Source organism: Megascapheus bottae, chromosome 17 (genome assembly GCF_031878675.1).
Source record: "Megascapheus bottae isolate mThoBot1 chromosome 17, mThoBot2.hap1, whole genome shotgun sequence".
Lineage (NCBI taxonomy): Eukaryota > Metazoa > Chordata > Mammalia > Rodentia > Geomyidae > Megascapheus > Megascapheus bottae.
Window position 1 is genome coordinate 19,083,624 of NC_143525.1, and position 21,664 is coordinate 19,105,287.

Consider the following 21,664-nt stretch of genomic DNA (forward strand, 5'->3'; position numbering starts at 1 on the left):
GCAAGCACTCTACCACTAGGCCAAACTCCCAGCCCAAGAAATGTACTTTTTTTTCATATATTTTTATTGTAATTAATAGAAGGGTTACATTATATTCGCCAGATAGAAGATACATTAATTCACATACATTGATACCCTTTCTCATGTCTTGGTCCCCATTTCCCTTCCCACCACCCCCACCTGAAATGTACTCTTTACCTGACTGTAAACCCTCTGTACATCATCTGTATAATAACAACTTTTAAAAAACCCTTGAGGAAAAAAAATACAAACAATTTAAAACAGGAAGGTGAGCAAGAGAAGTTGTTGCTGTTGTAGGCATACAGAGAAAAACACACCAAGGATACAGAAGGTTATTTTATTGATCATTATAGTTTTTTTTTTAAAAATCTCTATCTACATGTGTTTATAATACCCGTTTGTTCAGAAATCAAGGATCAGAGGGATGTATAAGTCCCAGTATTTAGCATTTATTCCTAGGTGGTAGCATTCAGGCTGCATTCTCCTTTCTTCTTATATACTCTTGGACATTGTCTTGTGTACAATGGCTGAAGACAATAATGGCTGGCTTCCTTTGCAAAGCTGCTACATCATCTACAGAGCAGGGGCCAGAGTGAGGTTCCTACCTCAGGCAGGGAAGAATGAGGATGAAGACGCCTCTCTGAAGAGCCTAGTGGTGACGCCCCAGCATATCCCCTTCCTGGGCAGAGGCCATCAGTGGGAAGAGCCTAGTGCTAGACTTCAGGGGTACAGAACAGAGCCAAGAGCTCCTTGCATGTCCTTTACGGCAGCGTCCTTTAAAATAGCTGTATGTTAGCACTCATAAACAAATATGTACACACTGAGAAGCTGAGTGTAACAGAGATTAATAGAGGGCAGAGAGTATGCATAATTGGGGAGGGGTGTTAAAACAAGAAAGGCATCTTGGCATTAATTGCTCCAGTGGCTCCGGGGACCAAGGGGAGGTGGCTAGCTTAGATGGGCTGACAGATCAGGACACCTTTGGCAGTCAGGATACCATGGTGACACAGCTTCCAGCTGACAGCACTCCCCCAACCCTAATTAGATCCTTCGGTATTCTCTGGTCACCAAGGCAGCGAGGACTCAAAGTTGGTTCTGCAGGCCAGTTGGATGGGGCAGGGAGAGTAAAGTGAGGTTCGGTGCCACAGCTCCCAGCCTCCCACCACCTCCTCCACCTTCCCACTTAGGGTCCCTGAGGTACTTGGAAGTCCTCCTCTCCCAGGGGGGCTTGGCCCCACCTTGCTCCCTCCCTCTTACTTCCAGCTTATCAGACATTGTGGTGCAGCCACCTCTATCCCCAATGCTTATCACCTGGGATTTCGAGAGGCCCAGCTGATGTCTTCAAGGTGCTGCTGGGGAGGCGAGCAATGCGACTTCGGCCCCGGGAGACTGAGGAACTGAAGGAGGGAGGGAGAGAGGTGGGACTGTGGGGTGTGCAGGAAGGTAGCTCGAGCTGCCTTCTTCTCTGAAGGCAGGAAAGGTTGAGCACTAGCAGGAGTTCCCAAGGCCATATGTGAGGGTAGGAGAGGCAGTGGGAAGAGGAAGGGAAGTAGAGGTTAAGTGAGGAGGGAGACTGTGCCCACCCTACCCCCTCACTTCTAGGGTGGTCCTGGAATAGCAAGCAAGGGTCATAGAACTAGATACTGGCCTTGCTTGGGCTGTGAGGGGTTGAGAAGGGACTTGAGCTCAGTCAAGAAACACTGTTCGGGTGAGAAATTTCTTCCCTACCCGCCTCACATCACCCAGACCTTACCTCATGGTGCGCCTCTTCTTGCAGCTGGTGGTTCCAGGGAAGGAAGACGGCAGCTTGGGAGCTTTGCTGGTGAACAGCACAGGTACGCTGGGCAAGGGGAAAAGACAAGGAGAAAGGCAGATGAGACGGGAACCAGAAATGGCACTGGCCACTCTTCCTCCCTCCAGACCCCAGCTTGTGGAGAGGGAAGTTGGACAAGATGACCCGAGGCTTCTTCCTATTCAAAGGTGGACTCTCTCCCTGCCTCCCCTGCCCAGGCTGACAGCTGAGTGACAGCCCTGTTCTGGGAGAACATCCAGATGTCAGTTTTCTGGCACATCCAGGGAACTGGAGTTCAAGCAATTTCACCCTTCCACCTGCCCAGCTCAGCTTAACTAAGAGCTGGTTCAGGGGCCATGAAAGGTGGGGGACTGCAGGCAGGCAGCCTGTTGGCCTCTGCCTCAAAGTCCAGGTCAGTCTGCCATTTGTCCTTAGCCTCCGCCACTGTCCTGAGCTGGTTGCTGTTTCCCTTGCCTGCCTTAAGCAGAGGGCAAGCTTAACTCTTCATCTTCTTCCTAGAAAATACTGAATAAAGTTTTCTGAAGACTATCACCTGCATTCCAGATGCTGGACTAGAGAAATCTAGGTAACAAATGACAACCATAGGTACTTGTCAGTGGGGCACAATATTCTCACCAGGTCATAGGGCCTAAACAAAGCAGAGGAACAGATGGGGCTAGGCTTACTAATTCCAGTTTCCCCATGACTCTTCCTAAGTTGAGGTCCCATTAGCTCTGAGGATACCCTGAACCAGCACAATGCCAGTGAATCTGAGGCATGAAAAGAAGGGGAGAAGCACTGAGTGAAGCCGTGTCTCCATAGTAACTGTGCACTCAGTTCTGGGCCTGGAGAATGACCAAAGGGAAACAGATGGCCAAGGGCTTAGCTCCCAAAGTCAGGATGACTTCCTCTTCTTGGATGCACCCTGGTCTCCTGCTGACCTCTGACTGCCAGGTGGAAGGACTCAGAGGAAGACTGGGAGGCATACCTGGGGATGAAGGGCTGGCCAAGCCTGTTCAACTCCTGGGGCACTTTCTCCCAGTCAACAAATTCATGACAACCGAGTGTTGAGAGGGGTTCCTCTGAGACATCAAAGGTGGTGTTGAGATCACGAGCAGGTAGGGCAAGAGGGGTGGAGCAGTTCTGCATAGCGGAAGGGCCCAGGGGAACCCTGCTTTTGATGACCGTAGCCGGGCAGAATCGAGGGGAATGGCAGGGGGAGGAAGCCCTTTTCCTCTTTGGGGTGCTGGGCTCAAATGAGGGCTGAGCCTTAGGTAGAGACCCCCTCCTCAGGCAGGGGAGAAAGGACTGGCGTTGGCGTTTGGTCTCCTGCTTTGGGGCCAGAGGATAGTCTGACTCTGGGGGATTCAGTCTCCTCCTCTTCTTCTTCTTCTTCTCTGTGGTCCGTTGGGCCGCCTTGGCTGGGCTGCAATCAGGCCCAGAGGGGATCCCCAGAGTGTGCAGTTGTTTTGCCATGGTCCGGGTCACAGGGCCACAGTACTCTGGAGACTCTGGGCAGAGAAAAGGAGAGTACTGAGTGAGATCAGGGACTGGCTGGAAGAAAGGAGCAGGCACTAGAGATCCAAAGAGAGCCTCTTCTTCAAGTCTCCTGGGTCTCTTTTAGAAGCTCATCATCACAGAGGTCTAGCCTCCCAACAAGTGCACCTAAAGCACTTGGCAATGCCTCAGCCCCAGCTGGGCCTTGTAGATGACACTGATAGGACAGAGTAGAGGTGACACTCACTTGACTCTAAACATAGCTCCTGAGCCAGAGGGGCCTCTCTGGCCAAGCGAGGATTGCTGGAGGTCTCAGCCTCAGGCTCAGTTTTCTCCTCTTGCACCAGCCGCTGCAGGGTCTCAAACTCTACAATCATGTCCTGGGTCAGGAGATTGGCTGCCTGGAGCAGGGAGTATTGCCGCTGGGCCAAGCACAGCACCCGTAATGCCAACCTGGAACAGAGGGAACAGGATCTCTGCCCTACTTAGACTCACTCCATCACTGCAGGTTTAGTGGAGAGCACATCTGGCCAGTCCCTCTCTTCTTCCCTCTTGCCTTGTCCCAGACTATCTGATACACCTCCAGTTCTATCACAACCTTAGGCTCACAAGTTCCTGGCAAGGGTAGTAGGTGTCACCTATTATTCATGTCCCAAAGACAAAGATGGGGGCCTGGGAAGTAGGGAAAGGGTTTTAAGTGACCTTGGATTTGGGAGGTCTGAATTTCCCCCTTAGCTCAGCCATTTAGACTAGCACTAGGATCTTAAGTTAATTCACCCTCAGGACAATTTAAGATAGGGGTTGAAGCTGGGCAGTGGCTTTCTCCTATAACCCTAGCTACTCAGGAGGCTTGAGATTTAAGAACTGCAGTTCAAAGCCAGCCAAAGCAGATAAATCCAAGAGATTCTCATCAATTAACCAGTAAAGGGCTAGAACTGAAGGTAGCTCAGGTGGTAGTGTGACAGTTATGAGCAGAAAGAAAATTGAGTGAGAACTAAAATCTCTGAGTTCAAACCCCAGTCCTGGCACACACGTATACATATATACAGTAGTTGAGTGCCATCTCAAATCAGACCAGCAGCTCCCTGTTCAGATCCTAGCTCAACACTTCTCAGCTATGTAATCTTCAATATATGGAATAGCCACAGTCTCTAGAACCTTAAAATGGGAATAACAAGTAAACCCTCCTCGTAGGGCTATTGAAAAGATATTATTTGTGTGTGCATGCGTGTGTGCATGCGTGTGTGCGTGCATGTGTGCGTGCGTGCGTGTGTGTGTGTGTGTGTGTGTGCGCGCGCGCGCGGCGTGCGCACATGCATACTGCTATTGAAATTTGAACTCAGGGCCTGGGCCACTGTCCCTTAGCTTTTTCCCTTGGTAGTCTAGCACTTGAGCCTCAGCTCTACTTCTGGCTTTTTCCAGGTTAACTGGAGATAAGAATCTCAAGGACTTTCTTGCCTGTGCTGGCTTTAAGCCAAGATCCTCAGATCTTAGCCTCTTGAGTAGCTAGGATTAGAGGTGTGAGCCACAAGTGCCTGGCTAAATGAGTTATTTTTATACACAGAATGTTTAAAGGAATATCTGGCACACCACAAACACTTAAGAGAACAATTATTTACTGTAAGGTGGTGATAATACCATATACCTTATTTGGACAAGAGGAGGTCATATAATAAGATAGGCTCTGTTGACCTGAGCTCTCAGAAGGCCCCCCAAAATGCATTCAGTCTGTGCTTTCTGTTTAATAGTCAGGATCCTTGGAGTAGGTGTGAATCAACATGTATTTCACATGTACTAGGGGACTATTTAAAGGAAATTCTGAGGGTAATGTGATTATTGATGCTGTAAATTTGGATTCTCATAAAGCCAATTTTCTTTCTATGATAAAAGAATAAACACAATTACCTCAGTAAGGATTATTTATGGCAAATGATTTATGCTCAGGTAACTACCTGTCTAGACATCGATGAACCCTCTTCACTGCCCTGTCAGTGTTTGCTCAGGGAACCAAGCTCATTTAGTAAAGTGGCCTCCAGCCCTTTGTGAAAGAAGGCAGGACATAAATTAAAAAAGATCCAGCAGAAACTCATTCAGTTTCTTCTCAAGATGTACATTATAAGGCATACTGGACACTGAGCAGAGTAGGTGTTTGAGGAAAAAAAGGCCTAGACCTGGCTAACATGTGATTCACATTGCCCTGTCCTTGCTCTGTGACCCTGAGCAGATACTTCATCTTCTAGTTCACAAATGGGGAGTTGGTGTATCGGGGTTTTATAAATTAGGTTTCAAACACCACTAATCAGAGTAACTCTGGCTTGCCAGTCCTACATATTACACTTAGCATGAGATTCTATGTAAAGAAATGACTTTGCAGCCGGGGGAATGAAAACACACACACACACACACTTGAAAACCCACTGAACTGGAAAATCTCAGATTTGTTCAGTGCCCTGGTGGTCCAAGATTCAAAATTCTAAAGTCAAAGAGAAATGACTTTCGATTATGCAGTTGTCAGGGTCTTTTCAGATATGGAGATGATCTAAGATGTTTTATATGCCTTAATACTTCAAGTCTTCTGCTATATTTTATTAGGACTTCCTCACCAAGTAATAGGCACAGCTAGGGGCTTTGAAGCAACTTGTTGGAGCCCTGCCCTGCCCCCCAGAAAAAAAAAAAAAACCCCAGGTAGAAATGAGAATCATAATACCCTTTTATCCTTTCTCTTCATACTGGGGACCATCAAGCAAAGAGACTATGAGTCCATGGTTATTTCCTGGGAGGCTAGTGGGGCACCCTGCCCATGTACCCCTGTTGTTCTAGGCCTCAGGGAGTTCACAATAAGAGACAGATAATGAGCCTGTGATTATTCAGGCCGCAGCATTTTTGCTGAGTCGGGAACAGACACTCCCCAACAAGAAATAAAATTAAACAGGCCCTTCTGTCCGGAAGCTTTAAATACACTGCCTGGTGTGAAGCGTGCTGGGGAGGGGAGAGTGGGACTGCCAATAGCAAAGCTAAGTAGCGGGGGATTTATGTATTAGAGATCAAAGGGGAAATAAATATATAGCAACATCTTCTAGGAGACCAAAGGAATGGATCCATATCCCTTCCTCTTTGGCTCAAGATGGAGGTTTGTATTTACTCAACTTTATTTTAACTGGAAGGCTGAAAAGTGATGGGAGATTTGTATTTACTTCTGGCAGGGGAAGGGGAGAGGAGAATAAGCCACAATCTGTTGGAACACAAGAGAAACACCTGCTCAGGAAAGGTTGTCCTGTCCCTTCCTCTGACTGCCGCCCAGCTTCCCCTGGCTTAGAGTTGTTGTGCTCTCCCTACACCAGAGAGTCAAGTGCTCGTACTAGCGGCTTGCCCTAACTTGGTGTTTCTGTTGGCTGTCTGGATGGAATTTATTGTTCTGTTTCCCTTTCCTGTTGGGGTGCTAACTTTGTGGAGGAATAAAGATGATGCTCAGGAAATAAGTGTAAGTAATAATAGCAAGGAGTGGAAAGCAGCAATTATGCCTATAGTCCTAGCTACTCAGGAGGCTGAGTTCTGAGGATGGAGGTTCAAACCCATTAGAGACAAGAAGGTCTGTGAGGCTCTTACCTCCAATTAGCCAGCAAAAAAAGCCAGAAGTCCCTGACTTATGTAACTGTAATCCCTCTGCATATCACCTTTATAATAGCAATTAATATATATATATATATACATATATACATATATATACTAAAGCTAATAGTGGAGCTGTGGCTCAAATGATAACAGCCTTGAGTGAGAAAACTAAGAACACTGCTGAAGTTCTAAGCTCAAGCCCCATTACTGGCACAAAGAAATATAAACAAATAAATGAGATAGTCGTAATTAAAAAGGGACTTCACTATGAGCAAGTACCAAAGGTTTTGTGATGCATGGAATTCCAGTTCCTACACAAGGAGACTGGCCCATCACCTCCCACCTTGAACTCCAGAGTAGAGACAAGGAGACACCTACTGCTTAGATCGATCCATATGCAATTTCTGTGGTGAAAGTTGGGCCGCAACTGGCTCAGGCTGCAGGCTCAGACCAGGGGATACTGGTAGTGAATACTTGAGGTTTAGCTCTGGCATCTGGGTTGGAACCTAGAGAGGAAGGAGGAGGCATAGGTAGAGGGGGCAGATTACCTCCTAAAACCCTTCCTTCCCCAGGAGTGAAGAATAACAGCTTTAGAATAACCAGGACCTCTGGGAGGCTTGCTTAGTCCTAGTCACTTGTAAACGCACAAGGACCTGAGAGATGGAAGACATCCAGATAAAGAATGAGAATAGGCATTTCTTCTAATATTCCACCTAGGGCCTCACATCCCCAAGACATACTTTCTCATTGGGGTTTCTGTCCTCGTCCTGTGGGAGCTGGTCTGAGGTGTTTCCTTCCACATTCCTCTGCTCCTGGCCCTCTGTCCCAAGGCTCCCCTCTCCAAGGGCTCCAGATTCTGTATGGAGTTCTGAGGTGCAGGGCTGGCTATGAGGCTGGGGCAGTAAGGAAGACCTAGGAAGGCAAGGAGAAAATGAGAGGCAGGATGGGGTGGGGGGAAGGGGGAGGAGCATGGAAGGCAGGATCTCCAGCACCTAGGTGTAGAGGCTACATGCAAGACTTAAATAACAACTAGCAGCCTATTTGGGAAGAAGGAAGGTGTGAGGGACTTTCTTATTTAAAAACAAAAAATTCAATGAACTCCAGGACCCTGTATAGTGGCTTATTCTTGTAATCCCAGCTACTCTGGAAGCACAGACAGGAGAATCATTGTTGAAAGCTATCAAGAGGACCAGGAACATAGCCTAGTGGTAGAGCGCTTGCCTTGCATGCACAAAGCCCTGCTTTTGAGTCCTTGGTACCACATACACAGAAAAAGCTAGAAGTAGCATTGTGGCTTAAGTGGCAGAGTACTAGCCTTGAGCAAAAAGTGTCTAAGGACAGTGCCCAGGCTCTGAGTTCAAGCCTCAGGACTGGCCAAAAAAAAAAAAAAGCTATCAAGAACAAAAAGTCAGGAGACCTCATTTGACAAACATGTTGGATGTAGCAAGCACACCTAGGATTTCACTTAAGAGGCAAAGGTAGGTTGGCCCAAGGCCAGGCCCTAGCAAAAATGTGAAACTGACCAAAAAGCTAAAACAAAAAGGGCGGGGGCATAGCTGAGCTCAAGGCCTTGAATTCAAGCCCCAGTATTGGGGGATCTCCTCTCCTCCTCACAAAACCAAACAAACTCAATGAGACATCAATTTTTAAGCTGCCTGCTTTTTCCTTCTCTCTCTCAATAGTAAGGTAATGGTTTATTAACAAAGTGAAAGTAAAGACCACTCAGGAGAATGAGCAGCAAGACCCCAAAACCAGTTGCCCCTCTTTTTTTCTTTCTGCCAGGACTAGGGCTTGAATTATACTCTTTGTTTAGTTTTGTAGCTCATAACAGATGCTCTATCACTTGAACCCTGTCTAGCTTTTTTTCTTTTGCAGATTTATTGAAGAGACACTCAGTTTTGGGTTTTTTTTTTGGCCTGGGCTGGCTTTGAACTGGGATCCTCAGATCTCAGTTTCCTGAGTAGCTAGTATTATATGTGTGTGTCTGGCTTGCCTTTTGCTTTTTCATAGAGGAGGTGTCACTTCTCCATCTGACATGAAACATTCTAAAATGACACTCAATTCACTGCTGATCTTAGGAAATCGCTCCTAACCCTAGGTGCTGGAATAGAGACAAGGAGTCTAGTCCTCAACAAAGTAGAGAAGGGGTGGCAGATGAGCCCAAAGGTGGGGCAAGTACAGGCATTAGAACTCACCTGTGTGATGGGCTCAACTGGTGGGGCTGTGGGAGGTCCTGCTGTGTGGCCTGGGCACTTTCCTCATACACCTGCAGCTTCTTCTTCAGGGCAGCCACCTGGAACAGCAGCAGCTCAGTTCTCAGAGCCCCAGGGAGCACAGGAGGCAAGGGGTGGGCACAGAGCCCTGGCTGTACCCAAGTGCCCAACTTCCACTCCCTACCCTGAATCAGCTCCCCTGGTGGGTTCCTCACCTCAGCCTGGAGCTGCTGGCAGATGGTGGCATACTGGCTAATATGACAGTCCAAGCGGATCACGTTGCTCTTCAGCTGAGAAGGGGACCACAGGGAAGAGATTTGTTTGTTCATTCGAAGCCGATTTTAACCAGTCACGTCCCATGCCTGGGCCTGGTGTAGTAAGCCTTGCTCACAATGCCATGATTCTTTCTCACAAGGTGGGAAATGGACTAGGGAAGTGCAGGGACCAGTGAGGGCCAAAGATTGGCTGTGGCCCCGAGTCTTGACTGTCTGATGGAGATGTGCTGACCAATAGGTGAGAGCCAGGGCTCCCTGAGAAGCCAGGAGGCGAGCAAGGCCCAGCAGATGTGACAGAAACCAGAGCACCCCTGCTTTTGTCTAGGTGAATGGATGTGGGTGATTATATCATTTTACTGAAATATATGGTAGCACCCGACTAAAACAGTCTGAATTTCCTGCCTTTATCTTCCTAAGGATGGGGACAAGATTGGTCTTATTATGAAAACTCTCCCAGAAGCTAAGAGGCCAGAGAACTTCTTCCTTTTCCTGCATGGAACTATGGTTGGGGAATCTGAGGAAGCAAGCTGGGGCCTATCATACCTCTTCCCCCACACATATGCATGCAGGCCGTCCCTAAACGATACACACCGAGAGTCTGATCTCCTTGGCCCGGTCGGCGTATTTGAGGGTATTGTAAGTGTCCTCGTAAGTCAGGCTGGAGGGGCTGAGGGCCGCAATCATTACTGTACGGCAGTTGCCCCCAATGGAGTCCTTGAGCAAGCGGGTCAGTTTGCTGTCCCGGTAGGGCACATGAGACTTTCGGCCCTGGAAATTAATGAGTGGGTAAGGGAGAAGGCAGCTGTATTAGACTGAGCTGGGCAGAGCCCAGCCCAAGGCACAGGGCTGGAGGAAGGGACCACTGGGTTCAGATCCTCAGCTCCTGTCCTGTGGGGGAGAGGGTGGCACAGGGCCTATAATGCTTCACCTTTGCATCGGCTAAGGCATTGAGGACATTGATGAGGGCCAGCAGAGAACGGTTGATGTTGGCACCCTCTCGCAGTCGCTCCCCTGTGGCATGGGTGGTGGATGCCCGCTCTGAGCCAGCCAAGTCAATCAGGCTCATCTTGGCCATCTGAAGGGCTTGGGTCAATCCTGGTACCTGGTCCTGCTGTTTCACAAAGATCTGGGGGGCAGAAGGCAAGGGTCCATCAGAGGAGTTGGGTCTATCATGAGTCCTAGCTGCAGGCTCAGCCTATGATCTGCTCACCTGGAAGATGGCATGGGAGCGGGAGGACGTAGCATTGGCATCGGTAGGGTGCTGTGTGCGGTTGCGATTGCCCCTGGTCAGCATCTCTAGCAGCTGATCAGCTGAGGCTGGCTACAGAGGAGACACCCAGGAAAAGGGACTGTGGTCTCTACCAGGGCTCAGCAGGAAACAGGAAAGGCTTGTTTCCAAGACCCTCTTACTCCCTGTTAATGCCACCACCACCACCACCACCGTATCCAGGGTATCCCAAATGGCCTTGTGAGAAAACCCCAGCTATGGTGGCTGGTAGTCACCTGAGCCCCATCTTGCACCTACCTGGTGGAAAGAAAGTCCTTGCACCACCACTCCTTTGTCAGGGTCCTCTCGGATGGTAAGGGATCCCTTAGGCTCCAGGAGGTCACGAATCTGCTCATTGTACACCTGAGGAAAAACAGTGAGAAGTGGTCTGAGGGGAAAGCGTCCTTCCCTAGACAGCACCTGAGTGTCTAGAGGCTGGGGGAGGGAAGTGGGCAGACAGGGAGAGACGAGATTGATGCGGATCTGAGACAGTGGACATGAGAAACACATTGCAGGACAATGCTGCATGCCAAGAGCAGCGAGAGCAGGTTCTCCGCTCATGCAGTGCCTCACTGGGCTGTATCCCCAGCCCTGTGTCCCCCAGGCTCACCTGGGCCCAATATCTACTTCTTACCACCCCACCTTCTCTTTATGTGATGGTGAGAATGAGAGATGACACAGGCTAGGGAGAGAACAGGCCTACCTCCAGGTAGCTGATGAGCACCTCGAATCTCTTCTCCTCTTTGTGGGCCTCAAGACGCCTGTACAGTTCCATGGTGGTCAAGTACATGATGCCAGGGTCCCCCTCTGTTCCCAGCATGGTGTGTGTCTTCCCAGCCCCGGTGGCCCCATAGGCAAATACTACAGGGCACAGAATGGGAAGGAAGTGGCAGCACAGCCAGATTCACCTTCCCTGCTTCAAGCCCCCTATGCTTTCTCTTACAAGTGGTAGAGTGTAAATCCCAGTACTGACAATCAACATAAAAAATAACCCAGGCACCAGTGGCTGAGATCTGAGGACTGTGGTTCTCAGCCAGCTCAAACAGAAAAGTCTGTAAGACTCTTGTTTTCAATTACCCAGCAAGACGCTACAAGTGGAGCTCTGACTCAAGTGGTAGAGCCTCAGCTTTGAGTGGAAAAAGCTAACGTAAAGTGTCCACCCAGGCCCTGAGTTCAAGCCCCAGTATAGGCACAATCAATCAATTAATCAGGATGTAAAATACTTTTCCTGGGAAGCAGTAGCAAAGTTTGTGTCCAGCAGGGCTCAAGTTCTCACCTGAGCAGTTGTAGCCCTGGAGGAAACTATCTAGGATGCTGTGGGTGGTGTGTTGGAACACGTCTTGTTGGGTAGCCATTTCACCAAAGACTCGGTCAAAGACAAATGTCAAATCTTTGCCCTTCTTTTTAGGGAGACCACCATCATGGGCGCCACCCCATTTCAGTCTGGGGAATCCTCCATCAGGCTCCTCAGGGTCAAATACCAGCACACGCTCATCCACCACCTGAATCACAGGACGCCGTTGACTCTCTAGCTCCCGAGGGGTGGGGGGCCGCACCCGCACTACCACCTGCACTTTGCTCTCTTCCACCACGGTCATCATGGCAACACCTGTGCAGAGATAGGATCGAGATGAGAATCAAGCCGTTGCAGCATGCCCCTAACCTTTCAAGGGATTCTTCCTGTCCCCTCCTCCATATACTCAATGTCTGACCTCCACTGTCAGTCGGAGAGATTAAGAATATTTGTATCAGTATCAATTACCAATACATATTTTGTTCCCACTTGAAACATAACCTCCTTAAAAAAAAATAGTACTGATACTTGAACTCAGGGCCTCCCTTGACTTTTTTTTGCTCAAGGCTAGAGCTCTACAACTATGCCATACCTCTACTTCCAACTTCATATTGGTTAAGGAAAGACAAGAATCTCCCAGATTTTTCTTCCCAGGCTAAATTTAAACCCTGATCCTCAGATCTCTGACTCCTGAATAGCTAGAACCAGTGCCTGGCAAAACATCCACTTTTGTCATATCCCAAGGACTATGTTTTTAGAGGCCTAGGACTGGTTCTTGGCTATTTTTCAACTCTTATGCCAATATCACACAGTTCCTATGTTACTTTACAGCATGCTTTAAATAAATCTGGGAAGGCAAGAATCCCTCATCAGTCTTCTTCAAAACTTTCTTCATTGTTCCTAAGCATTTTTGTGTTATTTTAACTTATTTCTGGGGGTATAGCTTAGGGTCCAGCACCGTCCTAGTATATCCAAGGCCACACATTAGTGACCCGGCAGCACCTCCTGCCTGCCCTGCCCGTCCTGGCTCATGGGGCTTGAACTCTGGGCCTGAGCGCTATCCCTGAACCCTTCAGCTCACAGCTACTGCTCTACCACTTGAGCCACAGTGCTACTTCTGGTTTTCTGGTGGTTAACTGGAGATAAGAGTCTCATGGACTCGGGGGAGGAAGAGGCCTTTGAACCAGAACCCCTCCCCCCCACACAAAAAAAGTTTTATTAGTCCTATGTCCAACCTTTTCTCTTCAAAAAAGCTCTTCTGGAACTGCAGGCATGGTGCTACATAGCTATAATCTCCTCTATTCAGGAGGTAGAGGCAGGAAGATTTCAACTTTAAGTTTGAGTTTGGGTCCCAGACAAAGTACATATGACTCTATCTCAGAAACAAAATACTGCTAGCTGCTAATGGCTCATACCGAATATGTAGCTACCCAAAAGGCTCATATCTGAGGATCTTGGTTTGAAGCCAGTCTAGGCAGAAAAGTCTATTGATTCTTACTTCCAATTGCCCAGCAAAAAGCTAGTAGAAGTGGTAGAGCACTAGCCTTAAGTGAAAAAGCCAAGCCAGAGCATGAGACCCTGAGTCTAAATCCTAGTACACAACACACACACACACACACACACACACACACACACACACACACACACACACAAGGATTAGAGGGATGGCTCAATTAGGCTTTGGGTTCTATTCCCCAGTACTACAACCAAACAACTATTGAGGTGTGGCTCAAATTATAGAATGCGAGCTTTGAGTGAAAAAGCTAAAAGAAAGCTCTCAGGTCCTGAGTTCAAGCCCAGTACAAGCATGCATACACACAACACACACACATATACACATAAAACAACTACTGAGATATGCAGTTGAATTGTATTAAATGCATATGTTTATTTTATTGTGTTAAGCTTTTTAGGGAAAAAATGTTGTTATTGCTTATTCATGTATTTTGTTATGCTCCCTAATAAGGGTTTATAGTGTCTCTGTCTTTTTAGATAGGTTATATAATTGTCCTTTTATTGTAATTTCCAAGTATTTTATAGATTTAATTGCTTTTATGAATGGAATACCTTCCCTCACTTTCATTTCTAGCTGGTATATGCTGGTGTGGAGAAGCACAAAAGATTTTAGCTATTTGTCTTATATTTACCAGACTCAGACATTTTGTTTATTGTGTGCTTATTTATTTGAAGGCAGGGTTGCACCAGAAAGAGGCTCAGCGTAGTAGTCCTCACTATGACATGCAAGCTAGACTCCGATCCAAGATCCTTCTGCTCTCAGTCTCCCAAATGCTGGGATCACAAATATGTACCACCATATGCAGTGGATTTCATCTCAATGTTTCCAGAATATTTTTATAGTGATTTTATAATCCGTTAAGAATTTTCTTTTACCTCCCTATTTCTCCTCCAGATTTACTGGTAGCTTACACCTATAATCTTTGCTACTCAGGAGGTTGAAGTCTAAGGATCCTGGTGCAGAGTCAGCTTTGTTAAAAAAAAAAAAATCTTCAAGACTTCTCCATAAAATGCCAGAATTGGGGACGTGGCCCAAGCAGAATAAGGGAAAAAGCCAAAGGCAGAGTTCAAGGCTCTGAGTTCAAAACCCAGAACTGACAGACACATAAAATTTATATCTGAGTTGAGTGCCAGTGGCTTACACCTGTAATCCTAGCTACTTAGGAGGCTGAGATTAGATGTTCATGGTTCAAAGCCAGCCTGAGCAGCAAAGTCTGTAAGGCTCTTTATTGCCAATAAACTACTCAAGAAGCCAGAGGTAGAGTTGTGGCTCAAGTGGCAGAGCACTAGCCTTGAGCAAAAGAAGCTCAGGGATAATGCCCAGGTCCCAAGTTCAAGCCCCAGGACTGGCACCAGAAACAAAACAAAACTGACAAGATTCTGGATCTTAAATTCCTTAGTTGAGAGGTTACAGGTATAAGCCACCAGTGCCTGGCTGGAATGCCAAATTAAACATATCTGAATTTTCATAGAAACATGAACTTATTTGAGGGCTCTCGGTTTTGTTCTGATAAGCCTAATCCTTATCCTGTATATTACTGTTGTTCTTGTTGGAGTTCTGTAGTATATCACCTTTTATTTTGGGGAGAGGAAAGGGGCTATTCTTGCATATGGCTTTAGAATTAGCTTATAAAATTCTATGAAAAATTCTAAAATTTGTAATTTGGATTATTTTGAATTTATAGATTAATATGAGAAAAGCTGACATCTTTATGATAGCAAGTCTTATTTGAAGCTGGATTCTCTTTCTATTTCTTCACAACTTTATAAACTTCAGTAAGATTTCATAATTTTTCTCACATGAGTATAGGTTTCTTGATAGGTTTATTACTAGTTATTACACAATCTTGGTTATATTGTGAATAGGCTGCTCTAAAACCCACATTTTCAAATTCATATTTTGCTAGGATATAGGAAAGCCTCTGTTATCTGCATGCAGATTGTGTATTTGATTACAATGCTAAGGTTTCTTATTAGTTCTAATAGATTGCCCATTGATTCTGAGGCCTTTCAATTAAATGATAATAGAGTTTGCAAAAAATGACAGCTACTTCTACTTCTAGCTCTTTTTTATTTAGTTGTGCACATTTCTGACCATTAGGGATATAACTTTCCAGTGTTGACTTGGTAACTATTTCCTCCTGTGAGTCTCCCATGCCTCTATACCTGGGTTTCATTTCTCTCTTTTGCCATCTTTCCAAAGGTACGGATACAATTTTTGGAATGTAAGAGTCACAGATACCCTGGAAAAGTTTAGTCCAACATAGGCATCATATTAACAGGGGCTGTTCCTGGGAGATAGGAATAGATGAATGCTTTCCCAGTAACGGCTAAGTCTTGCTGATCGGTCATAATCACCAAGGTCATTTAGCAGAGAAAAGCAGGGTTCCAACCTAATACAGTAGCAAACAGCTCAGGTTGTCCTTGGGGAATGTGGCAGAATTTAGCTGATTTGAAACTTGTGTCCCTTCGCCCCTAAACTTCCTAATTTATTCCCAACACCAAACAAGGGAAAGATCTATCAACAACCATCTTTCTTATTTGTGTATAATTCAAGTCCCCCCACCCCCAGCAATCAGATTGTCATAATAAACATATTAGCTAAGTGGTCACTATATCAGATTGTTCAAAGCACCTTATGATTATCATCTCTTTTGAACTCTATCACAATCCCACAAGATAGATAGTATTATTACACTCATTTTTCAGTGAGGAAATTGAGACAGAGAGGGTTAAACAACTTTGCCCAAGGTCCCAATGGTAGTGAGTGATGGAGCCCCATTCTCACTCTGACAGTCTGACCGCAGAGCCGGTTATCCTGTCTGATAATGATATTATATATTATGCTGGGATGATCACATGGTTCTAATAGCCCCTTATGTTTATATAATAATTATCATCTCTTATATGGAACTGTATTATATATTCTGCGAACAGATATTTACGGACTATACCTAATTTTTAACACTCCCAAAAAGAGCTCCCATTTCTCATTCTTGCATTCTTGCCCCTGGGAGCCCCACTCTTCTACCGAGGACAGAGTGCCGAGCCCACAGTGGCTGCTTTCCTGGCAGGCCCAGATGCCCTCGGGGAAGGTTCTGGCTGAGGAGGAGCCACAGAGCAGCCTAACATTCTAAGCAGGAAATTAAAAAGGGCACTGGCAAAGGAGTGCACATAACCTTTACAGTTCCCTCCTCCCTGCCTCCTGAGGGCCAGCAAGGCCAAGACTGCCTAATGAGATGTTTTCCTTCTTCCTGAGATAGTGCTGGAGGCCCCAGGGTTTGCGGGATGCAGGTGTCACTTGGCATGTGTGTCTCTAGGATGCTTGGGTCCTGGTCTTTGTTCTGTATCTGACTTAGGGGAGGGCTCTTCCCATATGCCAGTGTCACATCAGCGTCTCCCTTTGAGAGCCAGAGAGAACAGCCACAGATCTGCTCCACCCCAGGGGGATGGGGAGATTAATGAGAGACCGTTTGTCAAGTTTGCTTTGATCCTCAGTTGGAAAGAGCATTTCAGCCCCAAGTACAAGGGAGATGATTCTTTAATAAGATCTTCAGGGTTCTCAGCCAGCCACATTCACATCCTATTTCTAACCCAGGGCAACTCATTAAAACCCAGAGGCTAGGTGCGCTGCTGAGCTGAGGTTGGGAAGTCAAGATTCGGTTGTTTTCAGGGTGGCCTCTTCTGTCCACCCTCATGGGGATGGGCCCAACAAGCAAAAGCTTACCCAGCCCCTGAGATCAAGCCCCAATACACACAAACACACACACACATACACAACTCAGACAATGGGATCTGAGGAAGAGAAGGATCTCAGCCCCAGGATACCTGTGGTATCCTGTAAGCCTCTTCATGGTTGCTCAGAGTCCTCATACATGTTTCTCATTCTTGTGCCAAGAGCAGGTGCCTGAGCACCCGGCTCATCATGCAGCACATGCTAAACAATATTTGTCCTATGAATAGATAAGGGCCAGAGAAGAGGAGGGTCGGAGTCCAAAAGTCTAAAAGTAATCATTACAGCTGACATTTCGTGTTTTAGTGAGACCCTCAGACACTGTGCTACGTGCTTTGTGCTAAAAGCTTTACAAATGGTATCTTTTTAAGTTTCACAACCATCTCATTATGTGAGTACCGATACAATGTTACCTCTCAAGTCTACCAAGGAAATGGAAAGTACAGGAAGGTGGTAAGCAAGCATGGCAGGAACTTGACCTCATTCTGTCAACCACAGATTCTACTCCATCCTTAGGCTGCTCAAACTGGGCTTTGGCCACCCATACCTGCTCTCACCTTGGCGCTCACAGAACAGTGCGTAGTTGTGTCGAGGAAGTAGCTGTGCTCTTTTTTTCTTTTTAAATAGAAATTCATAATGCTATCTTTTTCATTTTCTTTTTTGCCGGTATAGGAATTGAACTCAAAACCTGGTATATGCTAGGCCAGTGCTCTAGCACTAAGCTACACCTACAGTCCCCCTAGCTTCTGCTTGATGATAGTTTTGTTTATTCCTTGCTCAGCATTGTAATTCATATTTCTTATCTTACAGTTCTGGTTAAGCACTCCAGCATAGTATTGAACAGCAGCATTCATGTTTCTTTCCTCATTTTATAGAGAATGTTACAATTATTTCACACCTGTTGATTTAAGGCTATTTTCTCTATTTCTAATTTCTTTCTCTTTTCAGTGCTGAGGATGAAAATCAAGGTTCTGAGCACCACAATCATACTAACACTGAACTATTAACTACACCCCCAATCTCCACAGTCCAGTGTTAATTGTAGTTTCTAACATTAAATCACTGTTATATTCCTGGAAGAAACTCAACATAATCATATTTTTTAATGCATTACTATTATTGGATTGCTAGTATTTTACAGACTTTTTACAACTACCTCTATATAATCATAATTGTAATTTTCTTTGTCTCATTTCTGGAATAAAAATATAGGGAAGGAGAGTTTGTATAAAAATACACTTTTTTCCCCCTATTGTTGGTAAAGTTCTAGTGTTTAGTGGGGCTTTCTAATGTGAAAGTAGATTTCAAACTAATTCAGTTCCCTCAATGCTCAAAGTAAGTTTATTAAACACTTCCATAACTTCTTGGCTCAATTTTCTTACCTAGAAAACTGCCAACCAAAAAGCATTTTTTTTTCCCTTTCATTCTGAACCCAGAGCTTTTGTGCATGCTAGGAAAGCACTCTGCCACTGAGTCACATCCTCAGCCCCTTGCTAATTAACTTTCCTTTAATTATAATTATGATGTCCTATTTTGCTAAATTAAGCTTTTTTTTTTTTTTTGGCAGGACCTGGGCTTCAGCTCAGGGACTGAACACTGTCCTTGGACTTTCTCAAGGCTAGAGTTCTACCACTTAAGCCTCAGCACCATTTCCGGCTTTTCTCTATATATGTGGTACCTAGGAATCAAACACGGGTATTCGTGCATGCTAGGCAAGTACTCTACCACTAGGCCAAACTCCCAGCCTAAATTAAGCTTTTTAAGAATTTTCAAATGTAGATTTTTTTTGGGGGGTGGGGAGGGTCACTCATGGGGCTTGAGCGCTGTCCCTGAGCTCTTCAGCTCAAAGCTACCACTCTTATCCTTGAGCCACAGCCCCACTTCCTGTTTTCTAGTGGTTAATTGGAGATAAGAGTTTCATGGACTTTTAGTGCCTAGGCTGACTTTGAACCATGCGATCCTCAGATCTCAGCCTCCTGAGTAGCTAGGATCACAGGCGTGAGTCACCCCACACAGCTAGATTATTTTATTTTACTTTTCATTTGCATTCATAACTTAGGGTTAGGGGGATAGAATTCAGTGCTTGCCTAACGAGAGGCCTAGCACTGCAGAGAAAAGAAAAGACTCAGTCATGTATATCTATAACCTAATTTACTATGGAAAGTAATTGTACAATATTCCAGTAATTGTTTATATTTGCTTGGTGACCAGATATGGAAAAATGCATAACTATTCCTAAAAGTAAACAGTTTCTACTTGTACCTTTTATAAAAATACTGGGCCTGGCTGGGAGTTTGGCCTAGTGGTAGAGTGCTTGCCTAGCATGCACAAAGACCAGGGTTCAATTCCTCAGGACCACATACATAGAAAAAAGCTGGAAGTGGTGCTGAGGCTCAAGTGGTAGAGCTCTAGCCTTGAGAAAGTCCAAGGACAGGGTTCATGCCCTGAGCTCAAGTCCAGGACTGGCAAAAAAAAAAAAATACTGGGCCTAAGAGTATAGATGGGTGGTAAAACACTTGCCTACTCTACTCAAGGCCCCGAGTTTGATTCTCAGCATAGGGGATAGTGGTAGTGGTGGTGGTGGTGATGATGGTGGTTATAAATGGAGCTAGGCTGGATAATATAAGAACTGACAAACTCAGACCTTTCTTGTGGGCCAGTCCTGGGGCTTGAACTCAGGGTCTGGGCACTGTCACTGAGCCTTTTTGCTCAAGACTAATGCTGTGACACTTGAGCCATATCCCCACTTTTTTTTCTTTAGTAGTTTCTTTTGGTAGTTAATTGGACGTAAGTCTCACGAACTTTCCTGCCTGGGCTGCTTTTGAACTTCAACCCTCAGATTTTAGTCCCCTGAATAGCTAGGATTACAGACATGGGCCACCAGAGCCCAGCCAAACTGAGACAAAAAAAAAGAAGAAACCCATACCAGAAATGGGAAAAATTCGATAATGAATCCTGAAGGATTGGATATATTGGCAATTGTTGATAGGATTTGGTGATGGGAAAAGAAATAGAATAGGGTTTTGAGAAAAATTGAAAAATTTTGTAGATGCGCTCTTCTGATCTAGGTTTAACTTCTTTGTGCCTCAGTTTCCAAAGCTGTAAATAATATTGATATGTACTTCATAAAAGTTATTATGAAGAACAAGTTAATTTACTCAAACCTAATTCTGAGTTCAATTAAGGAATATAAAAAGATTCACCACCGTTACTGATTATATGACACAGCATTTCCCCATCCTTACAGGGGAGAAGGAATGTCTTCAATAAAAATTTCCCAACCTCCGCAGTACATAACTTCAGTGCCCTAAAGAATCAAAGCTAGACGGAGGATCTTCCCTTTGTTCAAGCTAGTGTTTACTGAGTGCCCTAGCAAGGAACACGGAGCCCGTGGCACACAGCTCAGCTGCGATCAGAAAGCTGCAGGGGAAGAGAAAGGACAGGAGCCCAAGTCTCCAGTTCTAGCGCTCAGGGGGGTACCCAGGTCCTCCTCACTCGCGAGCAGGCGGGGAACCTTTCACAAAGAGCTGCATGCAGACGTGCCGACCTAGCCTAGGTCCAGATCTCCCATACACATGGTGTAGGGAAGTGTCCACCACGAACCGGTCCCGCACAAAAGAGGGCTGGCTCCAGCTCCGGGGTGGAGCAGCTGGGTCCGCACGTCCCAGCGGAAAAGGCTGGGCTCCACCAAGGGCCAAAGCTTACCTCTCGTCGGTTGCCTTCGCTGGTGTGGCCGCCGGCTTGCGAGATCCTCCACCACAGAGGTGAAACCCCCAGACTCGGGACAACACGCGCCCCACCCGCCCCCACCGCGCCAATCTCCTTCCGGAGCTCAGCGTTTAAATTAGCCGGTCGGCCCTTCCGCGCTTCCCATTGGTCACCGTCCAGGCCGCTGATTGGCTGTCTCCTAAGTAACAAAAAAATACAGCCCAGGCGCGCCTGCGCACTTAATCTTCTGCGCGCTGGTGGTTGAGTGGCTCAGCGCCCAAGCTTGACTGAGGGGAGTGGGCTGCAGAAACCTGGACCTGCCTGGTTGGCCTATCGGGTGGGAGTAAGGTGAAGGGTGTGTGTGGAGGGGAAGGCTGCCTCTTCTCTGTCGTTGCTGGTATTGGTACATTGCCAAATCCTACAAACGAACTGTAGGGGGGGCATCTTGATTATCCAGTACTGGGACTTGAATTCAAAGGCTTGCACTACCCTAACACCCTTTACCACTTGAGTCACTTTCTAGTCCTAGACAGGTTTTTTGTTGTTGTTTTTGTAGGGTACATTCATTTTTATTTTCAAAACTTATTTTTCTATCTAGCTTCTTCTTTTATTAAAGAATTTAGTAACATTGATTTTTTACATCATATTTCAAATGACGTGTTTAACAAACAAGTATTCAAGAAGGGAATCACTATATACAATCACTGGCACTTAGATTTTAGAACATAAAATTAGGC

At 46.1% G+C, this 21,664-nt stretch overlaps 1 protein-coding gene across 1 annotated transcript; it reads right to left on the reverse strand.

Annotated features, from left to right (window-relative positions):
• Positions 1 to 212: 212 nt before the first annotated feature.
• Positions 213 to 20,999, reverse strand: Kif18b (kinesin family member 18B). The gene is made up of 16 exons (XM_090350071.1): positions 20,925 to 20,999; positions 11,954 to 12,286; positions 11,381 to 11,538; positions 10,936 to 11,040; positions 10,621 to 10,731; positions 10,339 to 10,536; positions 10,002 to 10,178; positions 9,351 to 9,425; positions 9,118 to 9,215; positions 7,663 to 7,834; positions 7,301 to 7,428; positions 3,558 to 3,763; positions 2,802 to 3,324; positions 1,775 to 1,861; positions 1,333 to 1,418; positions 213 to 1,116 (listed from the first exon to the last, which is right to left on the reverse strand). Exons 2-16 carry the CDS (start codon positions 12,276 to 12,278, stop codon positions 1,010 to 1,012), a joined length of 2,556 nt encoding a protein of 851 aa, XP_090206197.1. The 5' UTR covers positions 12,279 to 12,286; positions 20,925 to 20,999; the 3' UTR covers positions 213 to 1,009.
• Positions 21,000 to 21,664: the final 665 nt, after the last annotated feature.